Source organism: Canis lupus, chromosome 3, assembly GCF_048164855.1.
Source record: "Canis lupus baileyi chromosome 3, mCanLup2.hap1, whole genome shotgun sequence".
NCBI lineage: Eukaryota > Metazoa > Chordata > Mammalia > Carnivora > Canidae > Canis > Canis lupus.
The window spans coordinates 76,184,735-76,202,845 of record NC_132840.1 but is presented as its reverse complement, the minus strand read 5'-3'; the positions used below and the strand labels follow the sequence as shown (position 1 = coordinate 76,202,845).

Below are 18,111 nucleotides of genomic sequence, written 5' to 3'. Positions count from 1 at the left end.
CTCAGCTGGAGTCACATATTTTGCCTGACCTCGTCACTAGGGCCTATAGCAGTCTCTGACCCCTCCTCCCAGCTGAAATGTGTACCATAAGCTGGTCCCCACAATTTAGCTTTGACGCTGCCCTGGTATTATTCTCTGAGTGTTTCACTCTGTTACCTCTGTTACAGGACTGTATCGTGTAATCATTCAGCAACAGCCAACAAATTTAAATGCTTACTGGGTACCAAGCACTATGTTAGGTGCTGAGAAATAAAGAACAAAGAAAATAACTATTATTCAGCCATCAAAAAAATGAACTCTTGCCATTTGCAACGACGTGGATGGAACTAGAGGATATTATGCTAAGTGAAATAAGTCAATCAGAGAAAGACAATTATCTTATGATCTCACTCATATGTGGAATTTAAGAAACAAAACAGGATCATAGGGCAAGAGAGGAAAAAATAAAACAAAATGAAATCTGAGAGGGAGACAAAATATACGAGACTCTTAATCATGGGAAACACACTGAGGGTCACTGGAGGGGGAGGCAGGTGGGGGAATGGGGTAACTGGGTGATGGGCATAAGGAGGGCACATGATGGAATGAGCACTGGGTGTTGTATAAGGCTTTTGAATCCCTGAACTCTACTTCTGAAACCAATAATGCATTACATGTTAATTAATTAAATTTAAATTTAAAAAATTTTTAAAGCAAATACTTGCCCCTGCCCCTCACGGAGGTCTCAGTCTACTGATTTATCTGTTTTAAATCTGCATTAATGGATCATGCAATGAGAAAACAGTAAGTGAACACTATATCCAGCCTGGGGGAGTCAGACAAGACTTTTTGGAGGCAGTTAAGTCTGCCCGGGGTCTTTAAGGATGAACAGAAGTGGCCAAAGAAAGAGTGGGGGCAGGGAATTGCAGGACAAGAGAATAAAGGCAGCATGGTTAGAAACAGCTGCGTGAGTGTGGGGACATTCATCCGGTGTTACTGGACTGCAGAGGGGAAGGGGTGGCTGGATGGAAGGCTGGAGACATGGGCAAGGTCCATGGTCCATTCACACTCAACAGATGGTGATTTAGGCCTTTCTGTGTGTCAAGCACTCTCCTAAGAGTTGGGGATTAGCAATGAGTGAAACAGGACACACATCTCTGCCCCATGGAACTTATATTTTAGTTGAGGAGACCAACAACAAACAAAATAAATAAATAAAATATATGCCTGGTATGCCTGGTAAGTGTTATGCAGAAGAACAGAGCAAGGAAATGGGAATCAAAGTGCTAGGGAAGAGGGTTCTTAACTTGAAATAGGATGGTCAGGGAAGGGGACATTTGAGATGAGGAGGCAAGCCATGCTGTTATCTGGGGTGAGAGTGGATCACACAGAGGTGACAGCCAGGCCCTAAGGTAGAGTGTGCCTGGATGCTCCCGGGACCTCAAGGGGCTGGCGTGGCTGGAGCAGGGACAGTAGGGAGAGGGCAGTGGTAGATGATGCCAGAGAGATAAAAGCAGTCAGAACAGGTAGACCTTTGTCGGCCATTGTAAAGACTTTGGCCTTGACTCTGAGCAAGATGGAGAGCCAAGAGGGTGTCCAGAGCAAAAGATTGACACGATCTGACTTCCGTTTTAAGAGAATTTCTCTGGCCTCCCTAGTGGGAATAGACCTTGGAGGGCACTTTAAGCCATGTGTCAAAACAAAACAAACTCCACAAAAACAAAAACAAATAAGACAACTTGGATTTCTATTCTGCAGTGAAGGCCCCAGAAGGTTTTAAGTAAGGGATTGACCTAGTTAGATTTGCATTTCAGAAAGCCCACTCTGGCCAGCATGTCAAGATTAGAAGCAGAGAAACCAGACAGGGAACTGATGTACAAGTCCAGGGGAATGGGACATCAAGGCCCAAACTACATAAGACACGCGAGGGTGGGATGAGCTCATGGAGTCCACTCAGGCCTCATGTTTTTTTTTGCAGTGGGGAGTGAGAAGTGGGGGAACAGTCAAGAGTGAGTCCCAAGTGTCTGACTCATGTAAGTAGGTGGCTTGAGAAGCCTCCAACAGAGAGAGTTCACTTTCTTCTTTTTTTTAGGCTTAACATGCCTAGCACCTGTAGACATCATGTTTGTGGTCTGGGATGGGACGGTTAGCCTAGCTCAGTCCTAGGTGGGACAGCCTGTAAGTGCATAGTCAAGGCACTGGACCCATACCAATTTCAGGTATGCAGGGAAGACAAGGGTCTTCATGGCCACCATTGTTGCTACTTCTTGAGTTTTCTAGGATGTGAGGTAGTAGCTTGTCCCAGCATCACTCGAAGATTTACCAAGGTAAATGCCATGTGCAATTGCCTGTCTCTAGAGATTAGTAGGACTAAATGGGGGAGGGGACAAAAAAATAGGCTTGGGAAATAAGCCATCCCACAGAGAGCTACAAGTAGAAAGAAAAACCTAGGAATTGATTGATCCATCCTTATCTCCTAGGTAGCAGGTTAGCCAATAAGGGTGAGAAAAGCCATGCTATAAGGAAGGTCAGCTAGAAAGGGCACCGGATGACTTTTATGTGCTGTCCATGCTGAGATAGAAATGAAACCTTCCCCAAGGTTGGTATAATTTTAAGTGCCGAACATGCCAGTTGCTGGGCACCCTCCTCCACTCTCACTCAAACTCCTGCTAACAAAGGGCAGTCTTCTGGGTCTCGAAGCAGGAGCCATGGGGTGGGCCATCTCTGAATATTGCAACAGTTCCCACCCCTCTCCCCGACTCTCATTTCTCTGTACTGGATCTTGTCACACTTAGACTGACTTAAGTCCTGGGCTGACCACAGGCACCACACTGGCCTGGTTTATACCTTCCTTCCTGATGTAAGTGTTCACTGCACTCCCGTTCACTCCCACATGAAACGTGTCTCTGTTTAAACCACAAATTAGAGAGTCACTGTGTTTGTCTCCCACAGCGCTCCGAGGAGGAGCTCCTGGGTGATTTCTTATTTCCTTCCTCCAGTCCCAGGCCTCAATTCTCAACTAGCCAGCAGGAGATGAACCTCACCTCTTCCCTTCCCTTCTCTCTATATTCTAATAATTTCTCTCTTTGACAGGATGTGGGTACAGGGGAGGTTAGGAGAGAGAAGTAGAATTGTAGAAGCATAGGTCTTAGAATGAAAAGAGATTTCAGTGGCAATGGCAATGTGGGAACTGCCACGTATAAGGTGCTTACTGGGTGTCAAGCTTTATACTAGATATTGCTCATGTGGCTGTTCTATTTCATCCTCATGACAAACATATAAGGACCTTATCATCTCCTTTTGCTGATGAGGAAATTGAGGTTCAGGGCTTGCATGACTGGTAGGTGATAGGGCTGGGCTCCAAAGCCACTGCTCTCTGCTACCTCTGTCCCAGTGCTGAGCAGGGGTAGCTAAGTCCAGATACTGCTCTAGAGCCCTGTCACCATTAGCATATACAATCCTAAATGGCTTGTTCTGTTATTTGAGGACAATCCAAAGGGGGAAAATTAATATATAGAAACCAGTCCCCAGGGACGCCTGGGTGGCTCAGTGGTGCATAGGCTTGGGAAATAAGCTAAGTGGTTGAGCATCTGCCTTAGGCTCAGGGCATGAGCCCTGGTCCAGGGTTCGAGTCCCATTCCGGGCTCCTGCATGGAGCCTACTTCTCCCTCTGCCTGTGTCTCTGCCTCTCTCTCTGTGTCTCTCATGAATAAATAGATAAAGTATTTTAGAAAGAAAGAAAGAAAGAAAGAAAGAAAGAAAGAAAGAAAGAAAGAAAGAAACCAACCAGTCCCCAGCATACAGAGAAAGGTGATCTGTACCTTGCAAGAACAGATCTTACTGGCCATTCCCGGCCAGGCCGAGTGTGTCTGGAGAAGTCAGCTGCCCCCCAGACATTTCCTTCGTGCTTCCCATCCCTCTCCCTGATTGTCCCCACTTCACCCTGGGTGGGGGCTCCGCCGGCCAAGGAGCCACCCTCCCAGCAGAGCAGGTGTATCCAGAGACACTTGGAAGCCATTTGGCAAAAGGAAAAGGAAGCCATTGTTAGCTGACAGTTGGAGTCGCATAACCTTTTCTTTCTGAAACATTTACATTCATATCCACAACTCCCTGTCGCTACAGAAAATTGAGGAATCCATGCCCTACGCTTGGACGATGGAAAAGACCCATACAAAATTAGCAGAGCCGCTGGGCCTGAAAGAAATGACAGTGCCCCTTTCCTTCTGACAAAAATTCTGACTGTGAGTGAAAAAGAATTTTAATCAAAATGGAAAATAGAAATAAAGCTTAATGCTTTCTTCCTCACCTACAGATATCATACATATCATCCCCAGAATACAGGCGAGCAGGGGAATGCTGGCGAACGTTTTTCTAGCTTGCAATAGTAGCATCTATCTACAATGCTTCACATTCACATTTACAAGGAGAAGTATCGTGCTCAACAGCACGATAGAAATTTAAAAGGGAAAACCTCTGAACTTCTGTACCTGAACTCTTACCTTGATGCGATATGCAGAGCTGTCCCTAGAGAGACTAACCAAATAATAAGCAAATTGGCAAAAAAAAAAAAAAAAAAAAGCAAATTGGCATTTCAGCCACAGTAAAAACTCACTTTCCTAATCATGACCGTGATAAGCTGTACAGACCTAGGACACGCAGAGCTAGAGAAAGTGAAATTAGTTCCTCGGCCCTGCCTTTTGTTGGACATGCTGTGTCAATTAAAACTACAACACATATTTAAAAAAAAAAAAAAGGAAGAAGAAGAAGAAGGAAAGAAATCCCCTCATTGGCATCCGTTCTGGTTTGTAATCTCTGTAATGACCTCCAAGCATGGGGATTAAGGATTGCGCAGGGTGACAGCAATCAACCCCTTGTGGTCTCGGCTGTTATTGCTTGAATAAATACGTGGTTGCAACAAGGTTGGCATTAACATGTGAAAATTAGGGCCTCCACAAATTGAGTAATTGCTAGTGGCTTTTTGCTCTCCCGCCTTTATGGATGCCCCGGCTTGAAATCCAGGTGGACGGTGACAGGAATCATTTGCATATTCTAAACAGACCAGCAGAGGCCCGCCTTCCTCTCTCTCATTCCAGGCAGGAGTAGGGATCCTATTAAAGGGTGTTTGGACAAAGCTTTCACAGAACCTGCCCCCTGCCCCACCCCTCACCCCCCAAGAGCTCACCAAGCCTAGTCCAGGTGTCCACACAAGTAGTGCCTCTGGAAACACTGAACAGTTTGGAGCTTTCTCTAACAATGAAGCAGTAGCTCGTAGGCAAACAGGATGGTGGATGGGTGAGAATGGTTAATGACAGGCTGTACTGAGTCATGAGTGTGTACCCTGCGTTTGCACCATCTCCAGGACATGACCATGTGGCTACCACTGTTGCAAGCCAGGTCCGTGAGAAATTGGGCTTACCTCTCTTCCAGTAACTTCAGAAGTAGCTTGGACATGTGTGCACATATGTGTGTCTGTGTGTGTGAGAGCCTGTGTGTCTGTGTGTATCCGTGTTTATGAGGTTACTAGGAATGTAAATGTACTTTAAGTCCTATAGCAGACAGGCATATCAAGGAGAGAGCTGGGGTGGGCTCTTGTACAAATAAGATTTAGCGTCGTAAAAATTTTTTACAAGATATTTGCAAGAAGAGCCACGCATCACTTTGGTACGGACATCACACAGCAGAACTGGCAGCTCTGAGAAAGTCTTCCCCGGGCTGAAGAACCTCCAGCTTCTCTATCTTCCCAGGAGGGATGGAGGGGGTCTCACCTTGACTTTTCCGTAGCTTCCCTTGGGGATGAGAATCTTGTAGCCATTCAACTCCACAGAGAGCTCCTTCACCCAGGAGACAGCAGAGCCCCCACGGTGTTCGTTCTTGGCCTCCACGCTGAAGAAGGGGAGGCTGGAAGTCTGCAAACACTGTCGGGCCAACAGGTAGGCACAGGAGCCTTGGAAGTGGAAGAGGAAGCCATCAAAAGTGTGGTAGTGTGGCTCCCCGAACACCACGCACGTGCTGGTCTCCACGGGGCTGCAGTAGTAGAATTTGCCTTTGGGTTCACACACTTCATAGGGGCTGCAGGAGGCGTCCTGGCAGTAGATCTCGTTGTTGAAGTCCAGGCAGCGACACTTGATGGTACAGTTCAGGTCATCCCAAAACACTTCCCCTCGCCGAAGGAACTGTCCTGCGGAAGAATGACACGAGAGCCAACATTTATTGAGCACTTACCCTCTGTGCCAGTCAGGGGGCTGATGTGCTCCCTGCATTATACCCTGTAATCCACACAAGAACCCTACTTGGCAGGTGTTATCCACCTCACTTGACAGAAGAGGAAACTGAGGCTTCGGAGCACTCAGCCACTCAGGGGTAAGGCCAGGTTCCAGGCCCAGGCTGTGGGTGTCCCAGGCTACCTCTTGGCATCATTGTCTCCACACCTGAGAAGCACACTCTCATTCAAGGGAGGACATATCGTCTTAATCCACAGCAAAGGCTATGACCCACAGGAATCATATCCTTCCCATCAGGAATAAGAGGAAGGGTGTTCTGGAAACAGGTCCAGTTTATCCTGGTAACTAAGCAATACAGTTGCTTCACATGCTAATTTGTTGACTCGTTCACTCACTCATTCATTCAGCAAACATTTGTTGGGGGCCCTGTAGGTGCCAGAAGAGATCAATAAGCATGACTCAGGAGTCAGACACACAAGTTTAAACCCCAAACTCCCTGGGAGGATTCTGGAAGGGCTGAACTCTGACTTCAAGGGCTCACAAATCCTGCAGACACTGCTTACGCAGAACCTGCATTATACAAGTTGTCTTCTCTCCACCCAAGGCCCTGCCCAAATCTCATCTTTATCCACGGAGCAGAACTTCTCAACAGAATCCAGGTCAGGAGGAGAAGCGAGTGTGTGTGTGTGTGTGTGTGTGCTAATTTAAAAAGTATTTACTACTATTTGGTAGACAATCAGTCCTTAAAACCATTTGCCCAAATACATGATCTCTCCCCCACCCCGCCAGCCACCAAACCTTCCAACTTTGCCAGCTGTTAATATCAACCCTCAATTAAAATAGAAGCATCTTGGGTAGGGGCCTGTGATCTTGTCCTTCCTCAGTTGGGTGTCAGAGCCAAGAGACCTGGAAAGTGGTCACAGCTCTGCCATCAGCTTCCAAGACTACTGGCTTACTTCCCTCTGCCTCAGGCTTCTGACCTGTAAAATGTGGGCAGTGTTATTGCCTCATCCCAAGGGGAATAATGAGACTCTAACAAGTCGGTACATATTGATAGAGGTGGAGGCATTTGTAAATTGAGAATGTCTGAAAAGGAAAGCATCAAAGATACAACATTAAGAAATGTAAATAATGGGGGCACTTGGGTGGTTCAGTTGGTTAAGCGTCTGCCTTTGGCTCAGGTCATGATTCCAGGAACCTGGGATGGAGCCCTCATCGGGCTCCCTGCTCAGTGGGGAGCCTGCTTCTCCCTCCCTTCCCCGCCTGTGCTCTCTGTCCCTATCTCTCTCTCTCTCTCAAATAAATAAATAAAATCTTAAAAAAAAAAGTGAAAGAAAAGATTACAAAAAAAGAAGCAAAGTAAATAATGTCATACACCAGGAGTTCACCATAGCTTGAAACTGTAGTTTGGAAAGATTGCTCAGGTTTTTTTTTTGTAACACTGAATACTTAGTGAAGAGCATAGGCTGCAAGATTGACCCAAACAGAAGGCATGGGTGCCTCAGGACCAGTCCTCTCTGTATCTGTGCAACAGGAACAATGATGTCTCCCAAGGCAATTACGTTTCGTACCTGTTGAGAACAGAGCCCAAATATGGGATAATGGATTTATTCACATTCCCAGCAGGTCATATGCATCAGTCCTGAAGACAGGGCCTGAACCTCAATGCTCTTTGGCACCGGCCCAGGCTGCATACATTTTAACAGCCTCCACTAAGTATGATTTCCAGTCTCTGCTTTTTCAGGCTTCCAATAAATGAGAGGAAAATGCCTTTGAATAGAGGAGGTTTGGACCAAAAGGTAGACTCTCGGAGATAATTTTGTTTGCAAAATGATGATATAATAAACCAGCTCTATGCAAATTTTCCCCTGCTATCACCCAGGGCAAACCCAATTCTCATTAGATTGATATATGTCCAGTGGCACATCAAAATGCACGGCAGTCTGTAGAAGGATATTGGATTTGTCCTGTATGTAAAACCCAAACCCATAACTCAGGGCGAGAAGAATGAAGTCAAAGTGGAGACTTTGTACACGGCTGGCATCTGACCAGCTCTATGGGTCTGCAAGCCAATGTTTTCCATTATCACAGCATTTCATTCCCAGGACTCAGGCGAGAGGCTGTCCCTGGGCACTTAGGTTGCACAGCCACAGGGGCCGAGGCATTGGGTGGGTCCCTAGTCCAGGCCATAAAGAGGAGAGAGATAAGGTGGTATTGGCTTGGTATCTCTCACAGACCTTAAGTGAAGCTGTCTTTACACTCTGTAAGGGAGGAGGGCACCATCTCTGAAAGACAGGGGAGCTTTATAGCTAGGTTCTTTGCCATCTAGTTTCATACCGGCTCAGCTCCAAAAACATTGATTTACTATTTGGAACATGGAGGACTTTACAGAGTCCACAGAGACAAGGATGCCCAGGCAGGCCATCTGTACAGATGACTTTTCCGTTAGAGCAAAGTCAGGAGGTTTGATCAAGCCTGACCACAGTGCAGGGAATGGGGCAGAGAGCGTGGCCCTTTCAGGCCAGGTGAACTAGGTTTTTCTGCATATTACATAAGCTGAAGCTGAGTCAAAAGAGAAATCCGAGCTGCTGAGACATGCAGGTCCCCAGACCATGCTTTCTATCCAAGGGGGCAAGAGACCTCCTGAAATCTGCATCCTAACCCAAAACTTTTCTTAAACATCTACAAACACTTTCCCCAGGGTCTTCCTCTGTGCTTCCACAGCCGCCTACCCTCTTGTCCATCACAGTATGTCCTATATTGTGTCATCATTGTTCCGGTGGCTGTCTTTCTTTCCACAGCAGCATCATGGGAACCAGAGCTCCTTCATCTTCAACACCTACTGGAGACGCCAGTACCTGGCTGGGGCTTTGAAATGTTCTTTGGAAAGGAGCAATGGCTGGTGGGCTAAGTGGATGGATGAGTAGACGGTTGGGTGAACAGACAGCTGAATGGATGATTTCCTACTTCTAGTTGCTCTAACCTCCACTCCAGAAGCAGAAATACTAACAGAAATACGGTTTTCTGAATATTTTTAGGCATGTGAGAAGCAGGAATCTACAATCCAGGATGTTCTTGGGCGAGTCCTGAGCTGTTTTGCACATTCAAAGAGGTTTTGGTGGTTCAGAGAAGGCCCCAAACTTTGGATGTCAATGTAAAGAAAATTCGGAGAGGCTCTACTACCACTTGTTCACACAGACCTAAAACCAGCTTTGACACCCCCCCAAAAAAAGAATTCCTGTGTGTTTTGCTGCTGCAGCGAGGAGTTTAGGAGAAGCCACCCTAAAGACGATGATGACACTCTCTCCCCTTTCTTTCTAATCATCCTGGGAAGCGCTGGTTTACTCTCGTGGAGACTTGGCAACGCTCCGAGCTCGCCCACTCCTGTGGATCTACAAAGTGCAGATGGCAGAGCAGGAGTAAAGAGGAGAAGAAAAATGGAAAGGCAGGGAATGGCAACAACAACAATAACGACAAAAATAACGTTAAACGGGAGGGCTCCCTTCTGTCCCTCTGGCTGAGCGATCGCTCCAGAGCCATGTCCACTTTGGAGTCATTTCGAAGTGGCAGCCGTGTTCGTACCCGAGACAAGGACTACGGAAACTGCTGTGGAGCAAATGCAGGGTTCCAGCTCCTGGTGTGATGAATGTGCATGCTAAAATTACCTTGATCTCCATTACCCAGCTGAGACATGTCAAAAGAGGAAGGCATCAGGAACAAGCCCGCCCCCGTGGCTTAAAAGCCTGCCTGTCAATCTACACTAAGCAAAGCCCACTTTGCCATGGAGAAGAGGAAAAGCCTTTACCTCTGGAGGTGCAGCCATTGGCTGGGTCAATTTCCTTCCCGTCAACTTTAAATGCCCAACGGCCTGGAACATTGACGTTCGTGGTCTCTTGGATATTCACAATATCAGGGGTTCTTGACCCCGGGAGGCTGAAGAAATTGGTGAGGTTTCCACCATTAAATCCTGCCTAGAGCACAAAAGGAAGATGAGACTTGAACACAAACACCACCCTTGTGGGTTAACCGACCCCAGCACATTATTTGCAGAACCCAGCACACAGAAATCAGGAGACCCCTTTTCCTGGTGTCCCCCAGGGCCACCATTCCAGGTGAGAAAGGCTCACCAGGTCATGCCACATCCAGATGAAGATATCAAAGATGGGCAACATTAGCCTCATTAGTCCACCTGCCCAATCAGACACACTTCTCAGGTAAAAGCTAGAGGAGCTTGGCAGGATTCCCTCCAGGACGCTGAGCAGCATCAACAGAGAGCCATGCTTCAGAAACATGATGGAGATGAAATGGAGAGCCACCTACCTGTGCCATCACTCCGCCAAGGCCGGTCAGGGGGTCACCGCCGCTCGCCGTCCCAGTGGTCCAGTTGATCTCATAATAATTGAAGAGCGTAAACGTGTAGGATCCGTCGGACACCAGAACAGCCTGGAAGGTGTTCACCTACGGGATGGATGGGAATGGACGGTCTCATGACTTCCCTCCCTAGAAGCTCCTCTCCCCAGCCCCCTCTCCCCTGCACGCTCCCCACCCCCAAGCAGCTCAGAGCAGCTCCAAAGCCAACTCTCAGGCTCTGCCTCCCCTCTGAAGTTGTTCTCGCCCCCGCTGGGAAAAGCAAGATATGTGGGAGCATGCACCTGAAAAAGAGATTGCCTGAGAAGAACCGAGAGGCTGACTCAGCGCCCCTTTTACAGCTCTGATTTGAACCAGACAGGGAAGTCAGAGGCCTGGCTCAGCTTGTGATAATGCGTGAGCACCTATAGATGGCAGCATGAGAATAAACTATAGGAAGTGGTCCAGGCAGGGAAGAGCTGCGCAAGCACCTGTTCCCAGGGGCTGGGGGTGGTGTGGGGAGTGTGTGTGTGGGGGGGGGGGGGGGGGAGGGCAGTGGAGGAGCCACCAAATGCCTGTCCGTGTGATTAAGGCCAAGGTCTGCCCTGTGTTCTCTTGCTTTCTAGAAGACACCAGTAATTCCGGTGAGGAATGGAATTTTTTAAAATGGAAGCTGGGAAACGATTTCTTAAAAAGCACTTTGTGGGGAGAAATTTTTCTTCTAATTGAGCATTTAGGCATCATCTCATATCTGCGAGATTCTCAACACCCATCTGTACCTCCGACCAATGCTAAGGTGGGCAATTGTGTGGCCCTTTCCTATCTGGTAGCTTAAAAACTGAGGGCTAAGGGAAATGAATTGCTGGCAATTTCTCAAGGACTCGGCCACAGAAAACGGGATTTGAGCTGGAGCTCCCAGTCCATCTCTTCATGTGCGCTCATTGTGTGCTGTCTTAATTTTAACCTTCTTAGGCTTAGAGATGTTATACAAATTCAAACAAGCCTCACCAACAGTTTCCAGAAACAAGCTGTAGCAAACTCTGTCCTTTACTATTTCCCTTTGTCAATCCCTACCCGTTGACACAGGTTTTCAGGAAATGTAAATAAAAGCAGAGTTAAAGGAGAGGCTGCTTTGACCTTTTACATTCAAGCCTTGCACTTTTCCTAGCTGCCTGATACCATCCTGGTTAACATTCCGTCAGACACAGAGGAAGACCCAAATCCTTATCCTGTGTAATCAGACTGGGGTAAAGGATCTTGGAAGCCTCAGATCTCCTAGACAGTCCCGGGGATGGAGACAAGGTGCAAGGAAAGAAAAGCCCTTTTTATAAACGAGAACTCTTTCCCCAAGCTCTGCGCTGGCCGCGGCCGATGGCGTTTATGATAGAGTCTTGCAGGTATATGCCTCCATTCTTTGGCCCAGCTCAACAAAAGAGTTAAGTGGGGCAGAGAGATGCGTGAGCAGTCAGCTCAGGATTGCTATAAGATCACTGCAGGGTCAGGTTCTAGAATCAGGCATGAAGTCAAGGTCACACAAGGTCTAAAGTGCAACCCTCCTCCGGACCAGGATTCTCCTTCAGGAAGTAAATCCCTTCACCTGAAATAAAGTTGGAAATATCTTTGGTCCAAGAGGGTCTTGAGAACAGCCCAGAAGTCACCTCAAAACCAACCGACTATCCTAACAATACGGCAAGGGTGCCTCGCCCTCACACACGGCCTGGCTTGCTCTCACAAACCCTACACATACTATCTCCTCAACACTTGTTCTGAGACTCTCCAGATCTGGGCTTATGAAATTGTGTCTTCAATTCTTGAAAAGCCTCTTTCTACTTGAGAGGACTTTTGGTGATGCCTGGAGGAGCCACTTCAGGAATTGGAGTTAGTTTGAACCTTGCTTGGCCTCCTGTGAGGTTCAAATCTCTTTGCTTGCCACCTGGGCAAGTCACTTAACTTCTTGGGCCTCTTCCCTCACCTTTCAGGTGGAGAAAGTTCTGTTTATTACACAACATCCTTGTGGGCGCTAATTGGTACCCATAAATAGTCTCCCAAAAGCCCTCAATAAATATTAGTTTTCCTTCCTTAAAATAAGCATGTCCCCTTCCCTCTCCCTTGCTATTGGGCTTCCATGGCACCTTCCACATCTAGGAGATTTCTCACGCCAAGTACTCAGTTAGCCTGATGACGTGTGTTCCTACAGAGGAAGACCTGGGGTCATGGGAGAGGACTCAATTTCAAAGATAGGGATGGATGGGCACGTACCATCTTTTCTCCAAGGAGCCCAAAGCACTTAGATGCTACCTCATTCATCCTCATTGAAAGAGATCTTACCTAGCCCAGAAATTTACTCCAAAGTACAAAGCAGAAAGTATCTAAATTATCTTGCCATTTTTATGGCCAAAGGAAGTTTTTCTGAAAAAATGGTGGTCAGCATTTGATGGGCATTTCTTCCCTTTTTTTCCCCCACTGACACTAAAATTTATCGATCTCTGGCATCCTGCATTTTAACGCTGTAAGGTATGAGGTTTAAAGGACATAAAACATCACCCGAGGAGTTGTTAGCAATCCATAACATGACAGAGGGAAATGTATGCTTCTTGAGAGGTTATTTCTAGCCAATGCATCCACCATTTAAACCTGTGTCTTTCTATTCTCCAGAACCTCTTAGCAATGAAGTGCACCTTCATACTCTGGTCAGAAGGAGCTGACACACGATGCGCTCAGCACGGGGCAGCTGTGGATGGCTAGTCCGGCTTTTGTCCACCTTTGCATCTAACTCAGTAGTTTCTGTTCCATCCCTAAACAACTGACTCATTATCAAGGAAATTGGGAAACAGATGGAATTGGAAATAATGCTACGAAAGCAGAGGGCAGATTTTTTAGTGTCTTTGCTTACTGGAAATTATACAGTTGGAGATGCGTCTGCTACTTCAAAAATCTCCACTGCCAAAGTCACCCAAACGAGCCGCAGGCTTTCGTGAAAACTGTGTTCTGTCCCTTTATGTGGAAAGTTGATTATCTCTACGATAATGCCAGTGATAATCTTTCTTATTTGACTTTTATTTGACTGCTCATTTGGGATTTCAGAGCAGATGTTGAAACTTTATTCATGAAACGTTTTAACTGCCCACTTCAATTAGCATCAAATATGAATAATTCCAGACCTGGTCACAGTTAAAAAAAAAAAAAAAAAAGGTCATAACATAATAAAATGAGCCAGGTCATTTGTACCCAAATCCAGCCCCCTACTTTCCTCTTCCTATCAGGCTTTGTGAAAAAAGAAAAAAAAAAAAAGGCAGGGAAGGGAGAGGGGGAAAGAAATTAGCTGATGGAGAGAAACATTTGTGCCTTTGGCAAGAAGAAAGGATCTTTGGGTTCCTGATGGGTCCCCGGTCATGTGACCTAGATGAGGTCACAGGGCCTAGTCACTCTCCTACAAAATAGAAATGCTACCTACTGCAGGAAAATTGTGCAGAGGCTCTTTGTAGACATTCGTAATGATTAGTGATAGGGATGACATGTCTGAGATATCACTGCTGACTGGCCTGGTTAGGTATGATATCTCCTTCTGTTTCTTGGAAAATGGGTGGCAAGACTCATTAGTTTAACTCAAGAAACTGACATTCCTCAGCTCTAACAATTAGACTCTGTCACAGTAGTAAAGATGGACAAGAATGAGATGTCAGGATATGAAGTGGAAAACAGAATATGTGAATTATTACAGGTGTGGTGCTGCTCCCTCCATAAAATGTGACTTCCTCCCATGTCACGATGAAAACCCAAGTGGCAGAGAAGGTTGCCATGTCTTTGAAGTACTTCCTGATGTCCTTGGTGGCTCTTTTCAAGATGACAGGGTCCATGGTCTCTCTGTAGTAGATCTCGCCTCGAATTCCATTGTGAACATCTGCCCAAAAGGGAGCAATGAAGGCCCTCCCATCCGTCAGGGGAAAGGACTCCGGTGTGAACTGACTTACTAGCACATTGAAGGAAACTACTCCGTTGTTATTAACCTGTGAAAAGAAGACAGGGTTGGCACAGTGCATCTAAAATGTGACCCCCCTCAGAGTCACAAACCAAGACAGACGTTTGCCTAATCATATGAATGAAAACAACGTTTAAACTATTGAATTAGAAACCCCCAAACACCAGCTTCCATTGCTCAGCTAGGAGGTTCGTTTACTTCCAGACAAACTTATTGGTTTTCTTTCACTTTCAATTTGTGGTTGACTTCATTTCTTATTAATAATCAGTCTCCTTTTCACATTCTTTATCCTATATTTACATTTACCAAATGTACATGTGCGTGTGTGCGCATGCGTGTGTGCGTGCACCCATGTGTGTTGGGCCAGGCAGGGACCATAAGAAAAGATCCAGCATCACAGATGCAAAATAGATAGAAAAACAGAACAAACAAACAAACAAAAACCATGGAAGCAAAAAGCTAAATCAAAAAAACTGTTGAGCTGTATATTAGACCTTGATCCCTAGTATATGACAAGAGTGTCAGTAAAAGATAAATCAATTACTCCATTATCAAACTCAGATCTCAAGATCAACCATATCCTGCTCTGGATGAGGCTTTTAAAGGACTTCTATTGATTTGATTGACTTCACAACCACCCTGTACCCAGAACAAGGACGAGGTTACAACCTACAGATGCCCAATTCCATGAAACCTCTTTTAGTCTGATGGCTTCTTTGTATAACCTCTGCATGAAAGTGGAGACATGAAATCTTTACATTGTATATATAAATGACTATTCTATCATGATTTCTTCATGATTTACAAAAGGCTTAGTAAGCTTATTAAATTACTAAACCTATTGCAAATCACAGTCAATACGTACACTCCATTGACGCAGGACCTGTACACAATTCAGCCTCTGCCTGTGTCTGCAGCATCATGAGATTGATTTAAGCCTGTGGTTTGTATGGCTTCAACAGCAGAAATGTCTGGGATGGGAATACTTGCAATTCCTGGACACAGAAAACCTGGAGTTCACTTTCCTATACATTTTAATTGTTTGTTATGTTCCTATTAATCAGTAATATAACACACACTAACGGTGACCCAGATCCCAGAGCGAAGTGATCAGCACCTGGGCCAAAGGTACATCAACCTGTTTTGGAAGCAAGAGTGTGGAGTTTGGAAAGGAAGCCAGAGACCCAGCTATAAGGACGTGAAGAATCTATTGTCTGCTAGAGATACCGAACAACTCAGGGGCTTGAAAAAGATTACACTACTCAAAGTACTGGAAACCCAGGGGAAAATTTGCCCCAAATAAGTCTGTCCCAAATTAAGGACCCTCCTTTTGCAAGGGCAGGAATTGTTCAGACTCCATGGTACAACAGAGAGAAAAAGGAGCTCAAGGAAATACATATCTTCTTCTAGAGGTCTGGGAGACTAAGGCTTCCTTCCAGAATGGAGGTCCTGTACACCTCCCCCATCTCCAAAATCAACTCAACAGATTCTGAAACGTAGAATCCACTATGCTACATTAAGGAGGCTCTGCTGTAAGTGGAAACCAAAAGGCATTTCAGGATGCCACAGCAATGTGTTTGCTAGGGAGTAACAGCTGTCGTTAAAACACACAGACTAGCAGAGGGAGACGGTATTGACTCAGATATATTTTGATTATCCTCTGTAGTTAAGATGAGGGGTTCTTAAACTTTTGTGGGCATCAGAATCACCTGGAGGGCTCATTAAAACCCAGATTACTGGGCTCCTTTCCCAGTTTCTGATTCAGCAGGTGGCAGGTAGGCCCTGAGAAGCAGCATTTCTAACAAGCACCAAGGCGATGTGGTTCAGGGACCACTGGTTAGGTAATGGAAGAGGGAATTATTTCTTTATAGGAGTCAGTCCTACGCTATAAATCAAAGTTTGAGGAATATAGAGAACCCAGATATAGACATGGCCAGAGACAGAGGTGTGGGACTTCCGGCTCTTTCTCCAAGGCAAGACACAGAATAGGATAGGATGTGATAGAATTGACATAGGCCTCACCGCATGCTTTAAGGCCAAAGATAAAAACAGGCTCAGTTGCTCTGAATGTTTTCAACGTGCAACACTCTCACTAGCAACAAACTCAAAGATCCAAACAAAACAAAACAAAACAAAACAAAACAAAAACCAAAAAGCCCTGAGAACACAGGTGCCCAGGAGGGCTCTGATAGCAAATGGTACCATTTCTTCATGCAGGTCTGACAATGGGACCCCATGGCATATCTCAGACCCAACAAGGACAGCCAACTCTGCAAACAACTTATATATAATACTTGATTACCCCTCTACTATGCTCTGGCTCTGTTCCAAATTGATAGGAAGCCTAAGAACAGCAGATGCCTCAACTTTTCACACCCCCAGAAGGGAAAGAAAAATGATATTGCTCCTATTGTGGTTCATAGTATCTTTTTATCTTGTCGAGTAGCAGAAATAATGTTCATGGCATTGGGGCCTCTGCTTCACTTCTGTGTTTAATCACCCACAAAAGCAATTTATTGCCCTGTATACTCCTCTACTATGAACATTAGCCATTAAATATACCTTTGACTTTCTTAATCATAAAACCTATCAGCTCATGAAATCTCAGAACTTGTCGTTCTGGCTGCCAATAAATCTTCCATTCCCGGAGCCCTGGATGAAGGTATTTAAAATGTTTTCCTTAATGACAAACAAAGGGGAGAGCCACAGAGCAACAGCAACACTTACATAGACCGTGCGGTAGGGAACGCCAAAGAAGAAGATGGGAGTGGCCAACTTAATCTCAGATGAGCTTCCATCATCTACTTTAGGGGTTTTGGTGTCATTCTGCCAGAATGGATACATGAGCTCCCTGGGCTGAGCTGTCGAGAGAGACGGTGGTTAGATAGATGGCAGAGCCGGCTTCCACTTGGCAAGTTACTTCCCTCCCACCCACTAAAGCCAGCTTCTTTCAGTAAGTCTTACAAACTAAATGCAAGTCAGACTGCCTTTTCATTTATCCTAAACCTAAGCCATACACAATGCATTATCTTCTGCCTCTGGAAAGGGGAGAATGGGAGCGATGCCATTTCTCCTTAGGAGAAATCGCTTCACGCTTCATTACTACGCTTCCATACATTCTGGAGAAAGCAATGGTTAAAACTGGCTGGAAGGTTGTGAAATCACCCGTGCCTGGAGCTCTCAGAGCACTGAGCGGGGGGGGGGGGGGGCCTCTGGGTCTGGCATAGTGGAGGACAGCTTCATCCTTGATCACCAGGCAAGTCGAGAGAAGGTGGCCTGTGGCTATGACCCTCCCTTCTGGCTCGAAAATTCTACTATCAAGTCTTTTCCTGAAAGGAGTCCCCTCCCTCCTGCTGCCCAGTAGGAGAAGATACCAGATCCCAGAAGGAAATAAACAACAGTTGGAAGCAGGACAGAAGTGGGAGGAGAGGGTTTGTAGTAACTGGCCCGTGAATGACCTCCATTGAGCCCTGGCCCTGTGAGAGGGCTCTCTGCCCAGCTCCTGTTTACAAAAGACAGACACGGGAGCCTCTGGAACAAGGGAGGCTGGGCCCTGAGAACTCTTTGGAGAGGATGCATGGGGCT

The 18,111-nt window shown here is 46.1% G+C and overlaps 1 protein-coding gene across 1 annotated transcript in view; it reads right to left on the bottom strand.

Moving 5' to 3' along the window:
* The window catches only part of TECTA (tectorin alpha), a 65,700-nt gene extending 48,318 nt beyond the window's left edge, over positions 1 to 17,382 (bottom strand). Inside the window, exons 1-5 of the mRNA XM_072822401.1 lie at positions 17,254 to 17,382; positions 14,267 to 14,554; positions 10,521 to 10,658; positions 10,006 to 10,171; positions 5,745 to 6,157 (exon numbers count right to left, since the gene is read on the bottom strand). Coding sequence (XP_072678502.1) covers positions 5,745 to 6,157; positions 10,006 to 10,171; positions 10,521 to 10,658; positions 14,267 to 14,554; positions 17,254 to 17,370 — 1,122 coding nt within the window. The 5' untranslated portion in view covers positions 17,371 to 17,382. The remainder of the gene's footprint in view (positions 1 to 5,744; positions 6,158 to 10,005; positions 10,172 to 10,520; positions 10,659 to 14,266; positions 14,555 to 17,253) is intronic.
* Between the last annotated feature and the right edge of the window lie 729 nt (positions 17,383 to 18,111).